This window comes from Cucumis melo, chromosome 1, assembly GCF_025177605.1.
Source record: "Cucumis melo cultivar AY chromosome 1, USDA_Cmelo_AY_1.0, whole genome shotgun sequence".
NCBI lineage: Eukaryota > Viridiplantae > Streptophyta > Magnoliopsida > Cucurbitales > Cucurbitaceae > Cucumis > Cucumis melo.
The window spans coordinates 13,377,295-13,392,319 of record NC_066857.1 but is presented as its reverse complement, the minus strand read 5'-3'; the positions used below and the strand labels follow the sequence as shown (position 1 = coordinate 13,392,319).

Genomic DNA, 15,025 nt, shown 5'->3' with positions numbered 1-15,025 from the left:
ATAAAACGGAGAAAAAAGAATTATCAAATTATAAAACACGAAAACAAAGGAATTACTAGGAACCATACTTGTTTTTGTCCTTCAATCTCAACATACGTTTGATTCTCTTGTTTCTATCCAAATATATGATTTTGTAGATTCATATGGGATTGAAAATCACTAAATGATGGAAAGTGATGGATCTAGTTTCAAAATTGTGAAGATGCTACACCACATCTAATGGATTAATTTTTCAAAATTATAAAGATAATTAGAGATATGAATTATAAGAAAATCATGAAGATGATTAAGCCGCTATTTGATCATGATTGTCCCAAATTCAAAACATGTTTACCAAATTTGAAATCCATTTCTTATTTATACTATTTTGTAGCTATTTTCGTAAATATTTCGATCAAATTTATCCTATAACGCAACAAATCCCCTTTAAAGTTTGAAGAATATGATGATGAATGGCATTATGTTTATATATCTTCTCTTTGTTTTTATTGAAATAAATATGTGTATATATATATATATATATATATAGGGATAGTTGCAAATGTAGCAATTATATTCTAAATAATTAAGTACATAACAACATTTTAAAAAAATTGCAAATATAGCAAAAACTGTCAAAATCTATCAATGATAGGAGTCTATCACTGATAGAACATGTAGCAAATGTTGGTCTATCACTGATAAACCATAAGAATCTATCAACGATAGAAGCCTATCATTGATAGATTTTGCTATATTTGCAAATTTTTTAAAATATTGCTACATACTTAATAATTATTCTAAAAATTGCTATCCATTATAATTACCCATATATATATATATAATAAGGAGAGAAAAAAAAAACAAAATTCATTTTACAAAATAATGAGGTATGGTTTAAATACAAAATTTCCTACAAATTGGGCAAGATCCATGCAAGTGTAGCCATTGGTCTATGCAACCCACATGAAAGAAATGATCACAATTTGGAAGTATCCTACCAATTTCTCCATCTTCAAATTCCTGAAAAAGTGACCAAAAAATATTAGTTATGAAAGAAGTCATTGGCTTTGAAAGGCATTAATTAAGTCACATTTTTTTAATTAGGTTCCTTGTTTTGAATATAATTAAACTTTTGAAAATATTTATATATATAAAAAAGTTACAATCATTTACCAATAAAGTTTTATTATTATATAAATAATTTTACTTATTTTATTACATTAGAGAACATTCCTTATTCCAAAAAAGTAAAAAGATAAAATAAAAATATAAATGAAGAAAAATAAAGATTTTAATTAATTCTATTTTAAACTTTACTTTTTAGAAAATCGTTGGTTTTGACTCTCGACTTTAATTTTTATTTATGTTACTATTTTCAAAATTTTCTTTTTTTCTTTAACCATTTGTATTAGATTCTTTCTTAACTAAACCATTTGTATTAGATTCTAAAGTTTAGGAAAAAAAAAAACAATTACTTTGAAGTATTTTCCATTAATCAACAGCAATTACGATGCTCTGCACCTCACTCTTTCTATATTATTACCTCTAAATTTCATAAATTTTTTAAACTATTTTTAAGAGAAACCTTTTTTTAATTTAAAATGAAATAACGATAATTTAAAATAGCACGGGTGATTCTTTTTTTTTTTTTTTTTTTCTTTTTGTCAAAAGTCGAACAAAACTGTTTATGAAAATTTACGAATAATATTAATACTTTTGAAAGTTAGGGATAGTTTTTTAACAAATAATAGAAGTTTAGGGAATTTTCTTAAGATTTAACCCAAAAAAAAAAGAAAAAAAGAAAAAAACACAGTTAACAACAAAAAAATTTAAAAATTGAGATGATAATAATATCCCAAATTTCTATACGGTTTATGTTTATGTAGGTGAAGAATACTAATAAATCATAATTTTACCCATATATCACGCAAGCATAAGCTCCTATTTCCCATTTGGTAGGCGTTTTTCTTTCTAACTCAATATTTATTTTGAAACTTTTAATAACCCATTATTTAAAGAGTTAACTTACTTTTTTTTTTTTTTTGTATTTAATAAGCTTCAAAAACTATATAATAACTTTAAATATTGTAATCAATATCTATCCAAATTTTAAGAATAAATATGTTTAAATATATAATTATATCTAATAAGTTTTTAAATTTAATTTTTTTTCATAAATTAAAGGATTAGTATCTAAATTAAAGTTGAAAAGAGTATTTTTAAATATAGCAAGCTTATCAATATTTATTATAGAATATAATATTTTTTAATATTTTGTAAATATTTTTACTAGTTTTATTATTTATAAGAATTTCTCTTAGAAAGGAGTTGAAAGGCTCTATTAAGTATAATGTTAGAAAATTTATAATTAGTTGATTTTTTTTATTTAAAAACGTTGGGTTTGATAAATATAACAAAAAGTATTTCAAATCTATTTGATATTTAATTTTTTTTATTTTTTAAATTTTTTTCTCCCCGCTTATTTACAAAAATCTTTTATATTTTCTAATGAATTCTAGGCAATATTCATAATAATAAAAAAGGAAAAACAATTTTTTCCCAAAATGGATTGAATTTTTTGAAAAATATATATATGTGTGTATATAGGCAAGGATTAATTTGAAAACGTGGATTATAAAAGATCCAAAAGAAAATCTTAAAGACTTATTTGGTAAATGGATGGAATTCCATTTTAGTTCTTTTTTTTTTCAAAAATTGTGCATCGTTTCCAACAATATTTTAAAGAAATGTTTAATTTTTAAGTCAAGTTTTTTTTTACCAGAAAAAATCAGTTTTCAAAAGTTTATATGTATTTTTTTTAATAAAAATCTTTAAAATATTTAGAAAAGACCAAAAACAAAATCGTTATCAATTATATTGGAATAGTCGTTTGGATGAGGCCTTATACTGTTATACATGAAACTTGTGATATAACCTATAGAAAAACAAAATCAAAATTAAAAATAAGAATAATTTAATACTAATTTGGATTAACTTTTGCAGAGTTTATAACTAAATATATATATATATATGTATCTATATATAGAAATATTACCTCTAAGCAAATGGAACAAGAAATGGAGTTGATGGTGCTGTGATCATATTCACAAACAGGCAACATTTGAACACTCTCCATTGACAACCCTTCAGCACAACTTTCTCCAGCCACATCGACAAACTCTGATATCTCTCGATGCATATACTCGGAGAAGTTGCTTGCCTAAAATATTGTCTTTTAGAAAAATATTGAATCTTAAATAATCCGCCATTAAAGGTAGCATTCAAGCTTTTTCACTTACCCAGTTCATCAACCCCTTCCCATCCATCAGGCTCTCCATTATTGCTTCCTGCCACTATCAAATGCAGTCTTAGAAAGACGCAAACAAAAATAAAATTAAACATTGATATTAAAAGTTAATCGTTTGATATATATATATATATATATATATATATATATATATATTAAAATATATATATATATATATATTAGCAAACATAGCTGTAAATAGCAAATAAATTTAGTCTTTAAAATATTTGTTTTTTCATTTCAATATAATTAAAAATATATTACTTCCTTTTTGAAAAAATTGAATCCAAAATATAATATATTTAAATATAAAATTGAATATTTTGTAGAAAGGTTGTTAGACATTTTTAGAGTTTTAGTTATGTGTTAAACACACAATTAAAGAAATAAACCTATAACTTGAAGTTTTTTAAATCTGTATCATTCTTTCAAATGACATTTCCTTCTAACCTTTGATATAATGAAAAGCCTACCCTTGATAAACAATAATATCTTTGCCCAGATGCAGTGCAGCTCACTATCTGAAGGGCTACGGCCGCACCGGCAATAGCGCCTATCGCCGCGCCATGGCCTTTGAAAGCTCCGATCACAGTCCCCACACACGCACCAACTGTGTACAAATTCATTCAAGGCCGAAAAACAAAAACAATTATACTGATTCTTTAACTATTTTTGCAACCATATTGATTAATTAAACCCCAATCCATGATGTTATATATAGTGTATCAAATAACTTATTGAGATGAGAGACAGCATACCCAGAGCGAGAAGAGATAGGAGCAAAGCCAAGGCGATAGTCTTCAAAGCTTCGGCGAGGAACCGAAGAGCTTTATCAAAAAAAAGCTGCTCCTTAAACTCAACAACCAACATGGTAAACTCAGAATTAACAAGAAATCACGCAGAGATCGATGTCAAAGAGTTTGAAGAATTGCATTGAAGTTTATTGAGTTGGATATTTAAAGGGTATTATCGAAGAAAGAAGAAGGTGGTAGGGCCAAGTTTGTGGATATTATATACAATGCATATGCTTACATTTTGGATAATAAATGGGATGAAAGCTTTCTGTTTTTAGAGGATAAAATGTACACATGTTGGAAGAGAGAGAGAGAGAGAGAGAGAGAGAGAGAGAGAGAGAGAGAGAGAGAGAGAGAGAGAGAGAGAGAGAGAGAGAGAGAGAGAGAGAGAGAGATGCTCTTTTTTCAATTGGGGGATGTTGATTTTTAATGTCAAGTTTAATTAAGTTAATTAAGTTATGTAACCATTTCATTCATTTGATTTTTAGTTTTTGTAAAATACTAACTCATTTGATTTTTGGTTTTTGGATATTGAAATTAGTATTTGTTGTATCTCACAAAATTGTAGTTTTTGTATTTGACCAATTAAAACTTGAATTCTTAGTCAATTAAGTTCAACTCAATTGATACTTATATGTTCTCAAGGACAACAGGTTTCGGATTCAAATGTCCTATTCTATGTAATCCTACTATACATTTAAAAAAACAAATTCTCAAAAAATTATAAATAACAAAATAATAAAATTAATAAATAGAAGTGATGTTATTTTTAAAAGTAAAAAACAAAACGATTAGTAAACAAAATTTTACATAATTTTGTGATCATGGTTTCTTATTTTTTACATGTAATCATTTGAATTGTACATCAAATTTCAAAAATAATTTAAAACGGTTAAATTAATTTAAATTTAAAAATGTAATCTTTCTTTTGTTATATAAAGGGTTAGAAAATTATTTGAAAGTAGTCAAATAAGCTTTAGTGTAGTACCAATTGGGGGCAGGCGGGAAAAGTGGGATAATATTTTTGGGGTTTTTGTTCTTTTTTTTTTTTTTTTTTTTTCCTTTTTGTCATATTTTTTACTATGAATGTCAATAATTATATATGGGATGGTCCATATTTCTCCTTTGCCTTTAATTTTGAGGGTTTGTGGTTGGTCAAATTATATAGAGCTAACTAAGCAAATAAAACTAACTATAAAGTAGTCTTTTTGAAAAATAACCAACCATCTTCTTTTTCCAAAAATAGCAATTTGGTATTTGGTGCACCCATCTTTTCTTTTTCCAATCAGTCATTCAAATAAAATCACTCAAAACAAAATTCAAAATTTTCAAAATCACTTAACAAAAGGAGCTTGTATGTTGAGCCACTAAATTGAACTTTTTGTTAAAATTACATTTTTTATCCTCATATATAATTTAGGGTACTTCCTACTTTTAATTATCTAATTTTAGACTTTTTAATTATCTAATTTTAGACTTTATATTTGCGATAAATATTATTGTTCATCTACGTTAATTTTTTTTTTTTTTTGTAAAATTTAGAGTAAAACAAAATTCATATTCATCTCCGATCATATTGAATATGACAAGTTAAATACTACTACAATTATGACATGACAATTGGCTATCATATCAATTAATTATCATAAAAGACAAAAGCGAGGACATTGTTACATTTTGTTGACTTTAATTTAATTAAAAGTAAGAAACAAAAAAATTATACCATATACTACTTCATTGACTCAGGGTAATGTTACTATATCATATCTTCTAATGTCTTTTCTTTTTTTTTTTTTTTTTTTTTGTAAGAAAATAATACCTTCTATAGTTGAGGTTGTTATTTTAGCTATATTTTTTCTCAGTGTCATTTCTTTCAACAATTTTTTTGTAGATATTTTTTTTTATTGAAATTATCATAATTTATGCTACTAAATTATGCTTGAATCGGCTAATTGATCATGCCGCAATTGCCATTCTTCACAAACAAAATTTGCTATCTTGTTCATGTATTTGGGGGAATTTCACAAAATTACCCCATTATATAAATTTCAAACAGTATTAATTGAAATTGATTCCAACAATCATGCTTGAATGAATACCAATGAAGTATAAATTAATTGGCTAAAATATATACACATATATAGTCATATTTAGAGGCTCAATTCTGAGAACCTAGAGCAATTTGTAGTGACATTAACATATATAATGTGATTTTGTACCATTAACGTGCTAATTGAATTATATTTTTAACTAGTTGACTTAATTGCTACAATGTTTTCAATCACTCTGTAAATTAAAGTTAATGTTAGTTTATCAAACACAAATCTCAATAAACATAATTAAAGTTATATTTTAATGTTTTCACATTCACAAAATCAAATGAATTTGGAGATTGAATATTTGTTTGACAAGTTTGTTTAACTGTGATATAACTACTAGAAATTTTAAAATAATGAATAATATAATATTAAAAAGATAACAGCTTTGTTAAATACAAAATTTCATGTTCTAAACTCATTTCCATTTTTGTTAAACTAAAATATTTTTAATACAATATACTATAGTTTTCACCTCTGCAAAAAAAAAAAAAAAAAAAAACTATAATTTATATGAAAAATAGAATAAAATAACACAATTAGAGGGTTGTGTCAATAGCTAAGCTTGCTTTAGATTCAACCTAATAGCTAAGTTCAACTATCTAGGTGGTTTATATACATCTTATCAAACATATTTTTTTCAATGTTCAAATTCAAATATATCCTGTTCTTACATTTAATTTACCACCATACACATACTTGAAGATTTCACATTTTTTACTAACCCAAAATCACAATAATAAAACCTAAAAATTGGAAACATTTAAGAGAATTATGGACAGTGTTGCAAATAACATCTAGACTAAAAATATTTGCAGATAAATTTAAATTCACTTATAGAGTGAAGATAAATTTTACCGATGGATGTTGACATTTTTTTTATAGAGAGAGAGAGAAAAAAAAAAGAAAGGGAAAACTAATATATGAAGAGAATGTGAAAGGTTTAGGGTTAGGCGAATTGGAAGAGAGAGTATTAAATTGAAGTTTTTTCTGAATGGTTGAAGGGGTTGTACAAATCATTAATGGAAGTCCCCAGAAAAAGCAGATAAGAACATTTTGAGTCAATCGTTTTTCTTAAAAGGAAAGCAAAAATGAAAAAACCATTTCTCCCAAGTTCTGGATTTTTCTTAAAGAGGAAGAATTTTCTTTTTTCTTTTTTCTTTTTTTTTTAAATAAAGAATAACATAAAAGATATTAAATTTTGAGGAAGAAAACAAAAAGGGTGTTTTCAAAGTGAGAGCTAATTGGAAAATTAAACTGTGTGCAGATGAATGAAGAAACAACAGTGGTTTTTGGTTCTGAGCTGTGGGCTAACTATAGGGTTTTTAAATTTGTGCATTTATTGACAACCAAAAAAAAAAAAAAAAAAACTTCAACTTGCCAATGCTATACCCTACTGGTTTTAAACATGCCATTTATTTTCTTTATATATATACATATGGAAAGAGTATATAAGCTGTAAGGATCTTTTGGAGATCTCAATTTTCATTCTTTTTTTGTCCTCCATACATCTTTTCATTGATATTTACTAGAAGTTAAATGACCAAAGGTGAAATTAAGTATCTATCAACTTGTTGAATATACATAAATCAAAGATGGGTTTGACATTGATATTATATTGATAATATCTCTAATAATTTTTTTAGAAATGTTTTTGGAAGATAAATTTTTTCTATCTATTTAGTTAAATATATGAATACAAATGCGTATAATAACAATATTGATCTATAATTATTGTGAGTAAAAATAACTTAATTATTGATCTATAATTCCTTATAGATTTTGTGACTTATAAAATATTTGTCCACGTCGATATATTTGTAAAATTGAAATATCAATACTGATATCTTCCTAATTCTTACACACACATATAGAATTAGTTAGGCCGTAGTTTAAATTTATACAAGATGTCTATCAATATTCAAGGGTTAAATTAAACTTCATGTTTGTTTGTTTTTTCTTTTTTTGGATTACATATACTACTGTTTTGTGTTTTTGGATTGACTTATAATTTTAATTAATAGATATAAGATATTTTCAACCATATATGTATATAAGGTTTGAAATGTATTTTTCTGAAGGCATACTAGAGAACAAGATGTTAGTAAATGCACTAAAACATTTCAATTAGGTTAATCTCTTCTTAGTGCCCTCGTATCACGTTGGTCTAAAAAGATTTCATTGAATGCTAATATAGGGTTTGGAATACTAATTTAATAGTGTTTAAATTACACGTATTAAATATGATCTAACCTAATAATAATAATAAGTAGAATAATGATTAGCCAGGGAACCGAAACTTTTATAACTCAAATTATTTCAATCCTGAAAAGATCAATTTCAACTCCTCCAAGGGAGTTATGTTGTTGAATTAGGAAAGAATAAAAGGAATAATTAGGAGGATTACAAACTTGTATAAGAGCCTTTTATAATAACGTGAATAAATTGCTAATTGTTGCAAGAAGTTGATATTTTATTTCCAAAGAAACAAGAAATAAAGAAATAAAAAAAATGAAAAAAAAGGGTTGATCAACCAAAAGAGAACATAAGCATTGAAACATTTTTCTTTTATCTAATGACAAAGATGCTAAAGAGTTTAATAATTTTCTTTACTTAGAAATCTCTAATTGTAAAGTTCCATAAATATATATTCAATGTGTATATAGTTATTTATGGAAGTTTTGGCTGACTAAACCAAAGCATGATTTTCTATACTTGAAATCTAATTGTAAAGTTTTCCTGAATTAATATATGTGGTTATATTGATGTGCTTTTGGATGTCTATTTGAACAAAATAAACAAAGAGTAAATCAATTTATAAAGTTTTGAATTAAACCAAAATTTTTGTTATCGATTTTTTTAGGAAAAAATTGTTTTCAATAAAATGAAAAAGAAATATTTACAAATACAACAAAAAATCAAGAATAAACGTTGATAGGCACTAATATGCATTTATCAGTGCATATTTAACATCCATCACTAATAGATTATGGCAGTTTATTAGTGATTGTTGTAATAGACACTGATAGATGTCGTTTATCATTGACTATAAAATTTTGCTATATTTTAAAATACTCGTAACAATTTTGCCATTTAAAATAATTTTCAAAAAAAGAATCCCACACATAAAAGATAAATTTCAATGTTTAAAACATAACAAAAATAATGAGTTCTCAGTTTTACTTAAATGTCAATTAGCGCAATGATAAATACTTAGGTTTTTAAAGGTTAATTTTCATAAATATAACAAAATTTCAAAATATTTACCGTTCGAGTAACAAAATTGAAAAGCCCATGAAATCGGCCTTTTTTCTTTAATATTCAAGGTTTGCCCTTGTCGCTTTTGAATTTCGTGTGACACAAATTTCTTTCTTTTTCCTTTCCATCTTCTTACTTCTTTTCTTCTTCTACAATTTTCTTTTATAATTTTTTGAAATCATCATCATCGTTCTACAATTATTATCAATTGTAAGATAATCAAAATATTCTCTAGCTAATTCTAAAGTAAATAACTGACAGAATAGCAAGATGATCAGCAAAAATAGATAACACAAGAAGCTTTGGTAACCCAGCTCGTAGATGTCACCTACGTCTGGGGAGCTTTCTTAGCCTGAATAAGTAATATTATTAAGATTCAAAGATGTCAACATGAACCAATACAATAAGAAACTTTCTTATTAAGTAAATGATAATCTTTAAGTACAATATAACTTAAAGGATTCAGGCTCCCCCTAAATACACAGGTGAATCTTCTCAAAGATAAACTCAAACTCCCACTAAGTTTAGTGTCAATTCTCAATAATCAAATCTTCATTCATATACTTATCATCAGCTTTATTAGTGATCAACATATCGAAACCATAGTTAAATGATCACACTACCTTCTTCTGCACATCATTCAACAGCTTTTCTCAACTGATGAGAATCAACCAGTTTCGTTAAAAAGAAACGAACCCCAGCTCTGAAAATATATATAATCTTCTTCACAAAATCTCAAAAGAATATTAATAAAAGATTTCTAAAAATATGGAAGATCTTTTATCTTTTTGAAATTAAAAAACAATAAATAATAAAAGAATCTCAATAATTCTTTTTGACAAAAATACCAACAAACTTCCCCTTTTTGTCAAAAAGAGGAGAATTCTTTTTATATTCAAGTTAATGCTTCACAGATGCTTCTCATAACTCAGATATCAGAAGACAACCTCATATCAGTCAAATATTAACACACCAAGACATAATAGATCATAAAACACATCATAACATGATTAAGCAGAGTCTTTAGAAGATCAACATTCATTTAGTGTAACAAAAACAACAACAATAATTATCATATAAACTCCACAAAAAACAAAAACAAAAACAAAAATTTTCAACTTCTCCTTCAAATGGCCCCATAAAAAAAACTTATGAATAAAACTCTTCACCCCTTTTGTACATAAAAGAAATGTCTACTCTTGAGACTAATCAGCTACACTCGAAGAAGGAATAAGCGTTTTGAGATGACGAACAAGAGAATTCACCTCCAATCTTCTATCAGGTAACAAATTGACAAATGTAGAGAGAGCTCGAGATTCAACCGTGAGACTGTTGATAAATCTTGAGGCTAAATCACGAGGAAATCCTTCAGCAGAACCATCAATATCATCAGTATCGATATCGAACGCAAGAGGGTTTCCGGAGGGTCGCATGTCATGTTCTAAATTAGGAACATGACTACCTTGAAATAGCCTATAACTTAAAGACAAGGTCTTCGAATTAGGACCAGAGGCATCATTAGCAGTCATGTTATCAGAGTTCAGATGAATCAATAAGCTTGAGAAAAACCGAGGTAGAGGAATTGGAATCTTCACACCAAGCCTCCCAACATGCCTCAACAACTGATTATATATAAAAAGACCAATATCAACAGATTCATCATTAGAAATTTGATACATAAATAATGTTCCTAGAGGCACAGAAACAGTAGATGCATGCAAGGAAGGAAGCCATTTTGTAATGTCAATCATATAGAGTATGACATATTTAACACTAAGAGATAAAGCTGGAATCTCATTCACCTGCCAAATTGACAATATACCTCCAGATGAGACAGGAGCCAATTCATCATTAGATGGATGCAAAGACTGAGAGCCAGACACCATAGTGTTTCCCAAAAAACCATGAGAAATCTTAAACATAGAGCCTCGAATATGAACAGTCTGATAGTCAAGACTGCTTGGATCATTGAACTTTGAAGGCAAATTCACAATGAACTCCTTGATTAGTTGTGGATAAAAAGGTCCCACATTGGCAATTGTCTTAGACAAGCCTACCTTAACAATCAAATCCATTATAATCAAACATGAGTGAGGCTTATCTGACACATTTACTTCATCAGCAATTTGTTTCTGTACAACATACTTTCATCTCTGAACACTCTCTTTCTAAATGAAACGAGATTCCATCAATGATCATAGATGGAATATTCAAGGGTACTTTTTTTGGCCAATTTTGGTGGTCACCAAGATTGTTTAGATTATGTACACGATCGTTTAACTTTTGGTATGTGATCGTGTACCAATATGTAAACGATATTGGTTCATGACCATTTAGAAGAAGAATTATACGCACGAGTATGACCGATTAATCACGCGTTGACTTGAGCATTTTTGGTATTTCCTATTGTGGGCCTATGAGCTTTTTCCATTTTCGAAATTATTCTATACAGTGCAAATATTTTGTCGGTTTGTTATATTTTTTAAAAAATCCCCTTTTAAATAAGTTTAAATGATTATTATTTACATCATATTTGTATTGGCTACATGATTGCTTATGTTTTATTGACTTTTTTATGCAATATAGTAAAATATTTATGAAAATATCTAGTCAGTTAAGAGGAGAAATGTAATGTCATACTTTTCACTAACCCCTTACGATTTTAATCAAACAATAAACATGTTTTTAATTTTCTTAAACGATTTTTTTAATTTGTGATAATTTATATAAAACACAAAATATGAAGTTGATGTTTATATTTTTAAATGTAGGATAGGGACCCAACGTATAGAGTGATAAAAGAGAGAATAAATAATTGTAGTACTATGACAACGCTTGCTTGAAGCAATAGCACTAATAATGAGTGTTCAAAGGAACGGAAAAAAAAAAAAAAAAAAAAAAGAAGAAAGAAAGAAAGAAAGAAAGAAAGAAAGAAAAACAACTTAATTAATATGTGTGTTTGGCAAATTTTTTATTTACTTTTTAGGATTGAAAAATGTTTTCTTTTTGTCATTTCAAATTTTTTCGTAGGATGAACACCAAAAATACTAAAAATAAAGGTTTCTTGGATCCTTGCAAACACTCACATACTTCACAATGGATTCTAACCAAAAGGTGTTCTTGTGTTTAGGAATGTGTTTAATTTTTTGTGTTGAACATGTACGAATCACATGCATTTTAATTGAGGTGTTATTTTGTTTTTATGTCATTTGAAGGAAGAAAAATCACCAGAGATGCGGTTACAAGTCTTCAGATGACATAATGCATATATACTAGCTGTTGAGAGGTTAGAAATGTCATCCAGGTTGCATCTGGGATGTGGTCGAAACTAACTTATGGAAAGTTCTAGATTTTTTTAGGATTAGTAAATTCATCAAAAAATTCCATTGTAATCAGATAAAATCTTCATTATTTTCGTCTATACCCATCAGTAAAAAACACCAAGAAGTTTTCGTAGAAACCCTAGTCATTGCAAATCTATATAGAAGGCTTCAATTCATTGAAAATCTATATAGAAGGCTCCAATTCATTGAAAATCAAAAGCTCAAGCCTCCTAAAATGTCTATTGTAGTAAGGCTCTTAGGGGTTGTTTTTTTCCTCGTCCAGCTTTTTCTTGCCTAACTTAAAATGCTTACTATACATCCCTTCTCACGTTATCGCAACTCAGCACGACGCCTAGCTTTACTTCGCAATACTTTCCTTCCTCGTGTTGCCTTGCTAGAACGCACACTCTTTCCTCAAGACACATCATTCTTATAGTTAGTCATTTTTACTCTTAGAACGTGTAGTACTTATACTTGGTTTCCTTCTCACAACGTCTCCGCTACAGAACGCATGCTTCATAGTCTAGGTTTAATATATAATCTTGAGTCTAAGGGGGGTATTTGGTCCACCAACTCTAAATGTTGATGGAGTTGAGTTGGTATATTTTACCAACTCACCCTAACTCTCCCTTCTTTTAATGTTTTCAATACTTCATTCATTAGTCACCGCCGGCAAGTATCGTTGCCACACTCTGAGAACCAATTTCGACAACCACGTTCACACATCCAACTTTGAACTCTGATGATAAATTTGATGATCGACTCCAACAACCGGCAACGACCAATTTTGGGCTCCTACAATCACTTCAATGACAACTCCAGCAATCAACTCCACAACCAATTTTGAGCTCTAACAATCACTCAAATGAAAACTTTGACAACCATCTTCACGTATAGGCACCTCTAACAACCAATTACTGACCTTGAATCCATCTTCAACGACAACTTCAATGACCAACTGCGATAACCAATTTCGAGCTTCAATAACCACTTTTATGAGACCAACTTTTTTTATGACTAATTTTAGTCTATATTTTATGTGCACATTCAACTCATACGTTCTGTGACTGTTAAAAGTGTGTTGTAGGGTTGTTGATTATATAAAGAATCACATTCTTTTCAATAGGGACTAAATTCTAACATCATCCAAATATAGGGACTAAATTTATAATTTAATATATATATCACTAAATTTATAATTTAATATATATATATATATATATATATAAAAAATTTTTTTAATTTCAATCTAACATTTTGTTTTTGTTTTTGACTTTTGAAAATTACAAATCGTATATATCTTTTTTTTTTCAGTTTATTAACTTTTTATTTAATGTTTTAAAAATCAAGCCAAAATTTGAAACGATACAAATTAATCAACTTTTAGAATATGTTTTTGTTTTTTAAATTTGGGTGAGAATTCAAACTTTCTTTTTCTAACTGAAAACTACGAAAATTATGAGGAAATATGCACAATTTTTAAAACATAAAACTAAAAATATAACCACTAACCTTAATCTTTTAATATTGAAAAAAGTTCCATATTTTATCATCACAATGTTCTTTTCTATAATGTTTTCAACCATTTAAATTCACTTCAAAGAAAAAGAAAAACATGACTTCATTCTAAATCATTCCAAAATATAGATAGCATGCAATTAATAACAATATATTATAAAAACTTAACTTTCAAACTTTTCTATTTTTTATTTATTATAGTTTCTAAAAAAAATCTAGTGTTTTCTAGGGAAATCGATTTGGTTTTTCTCCTCAAAGGTTGGTGACCTAATTAAAGTAAAAGTTATTAGAGCTCGAATAAAAAGGAGATATTGACTTGTGAGTGACAATAGACATTTGCATGTCCTTTTAATGGTGCATGTAATATTGTTTACCATTTGATGGGTGTAATAGTAAATGTGACTACCTAATTTTTATGATCTCAACAAAGAATAGGCCAAGGAACAATATATCTTTCAAATTAATTAGCTGCACACTATTTTAGTTATGCTAACTCAAGCTCTAACTACACATTACTATACATCTCTTAGAATCTAATTAGAATTTAAAAGTTCAAATTTCGTACCCCATTTATTGAATGGAAAAAAATTCTCGAAATACAATTCATTTTTCTTCTCTAAATAGATGTTACTAGGTTTTAATGAATATTCGAAATGATATTATTATTATTATTATTTTAAAAGAAAATGTATTAGTGTTGGCCAAACCACAAAGGAAACTAGAGCTGTATGTCATTAGTCCAAAACC

At 27.4% G+C, this 15,025-nt stretch overlaps 2 protein-coding genes across 3 annotated transcripts; both read right to left on the bottom strand.

Moving 5' to 3' along the window:
- Positions 1–432: 432 nt before the first annotated feature.
- LOC103490143 (NEP1-interacting protein-like 2) lies at positions 433–4,325 on the bottom strand. 2 transcript variants are annotated; one of them, XM_008449518.2, is made up of 5 exons: positions 4,048–4,325; positions 3,763–3,899; positions 3,282–3,329; positions 3,038–3,202; positions 433–1,002 (listed from the first exon to the last, which is right to left on the bottom strand). In XM_008449518.2, exons 1-5 carry the CDS (start codon positions 4,157–4,159, stop codon positions 877–879), a joined length of 588 nt encoding a protein of 195 aa, XP_008447740.1. In that variant the 5' UTR covers positions 4,160–4,325; the 3' UTR covers positions 433–876. The 2 variants fall into 2 exon arrangements, with proteins under 2 accessions (XP_008447740.1, XP_008447739.1); XM_008449517.2 differs by having other exon boundaries at positions 3,282–3,335; positions 4,048–4,317.
- Positions 4,326–10,642: 6,317 nt separating this feature from the next.
- On the bottom strand, positions 10,643–11,512 carry LOC103490383 (uncharacterized). The gene has a single exon (XM_008449874.1). The coding sequence runs from the start codon at positions 11,510–11,512 to the stop codon at positions 10,643–10,645; it is 870 nt and encodes a 289-aa protein (XP_008448096.1).
- Positions 11,513–15,025: the final 3,513 nt, after the last annotated feature.

What these genes read in the sequence shown, in the direction of transcription:
- LOC103490143 (XM_008449517.2), bottom strand. Translation starts at nt 4,159, where the DNA reads ATGTTGGTTGTTGAGTTTAAGGAGCAGCTTTTTTTTGATAAAGCTCTT. An exon ending in CCTATCTCTTCTCGCTCTGG is followed by an intron (nt 3,900 to 4,047) that starts GTATGCTGTCTC and finishes ATTTGTACACAG; the next exon opens with TTGGTGCGTGTGTGGGGACT. An exon ending in GGAAGGGGTTGATGAACTGG is followed by an intron (nt 3,203 to 3,281) that starts GTAAGTGAAAAA and finishes ACAATATTTTAG; the next exon opens with GCAAGCAACTTCTCCGAGTA.
- LOC103490383 (XM_008449874.1), bottom strand. Translation starts at nt 11,512, where the DNA reads ATGGATTTGATTGTTAAGGTAGGCTTGTCTAAGACAATTGCCAATGTG.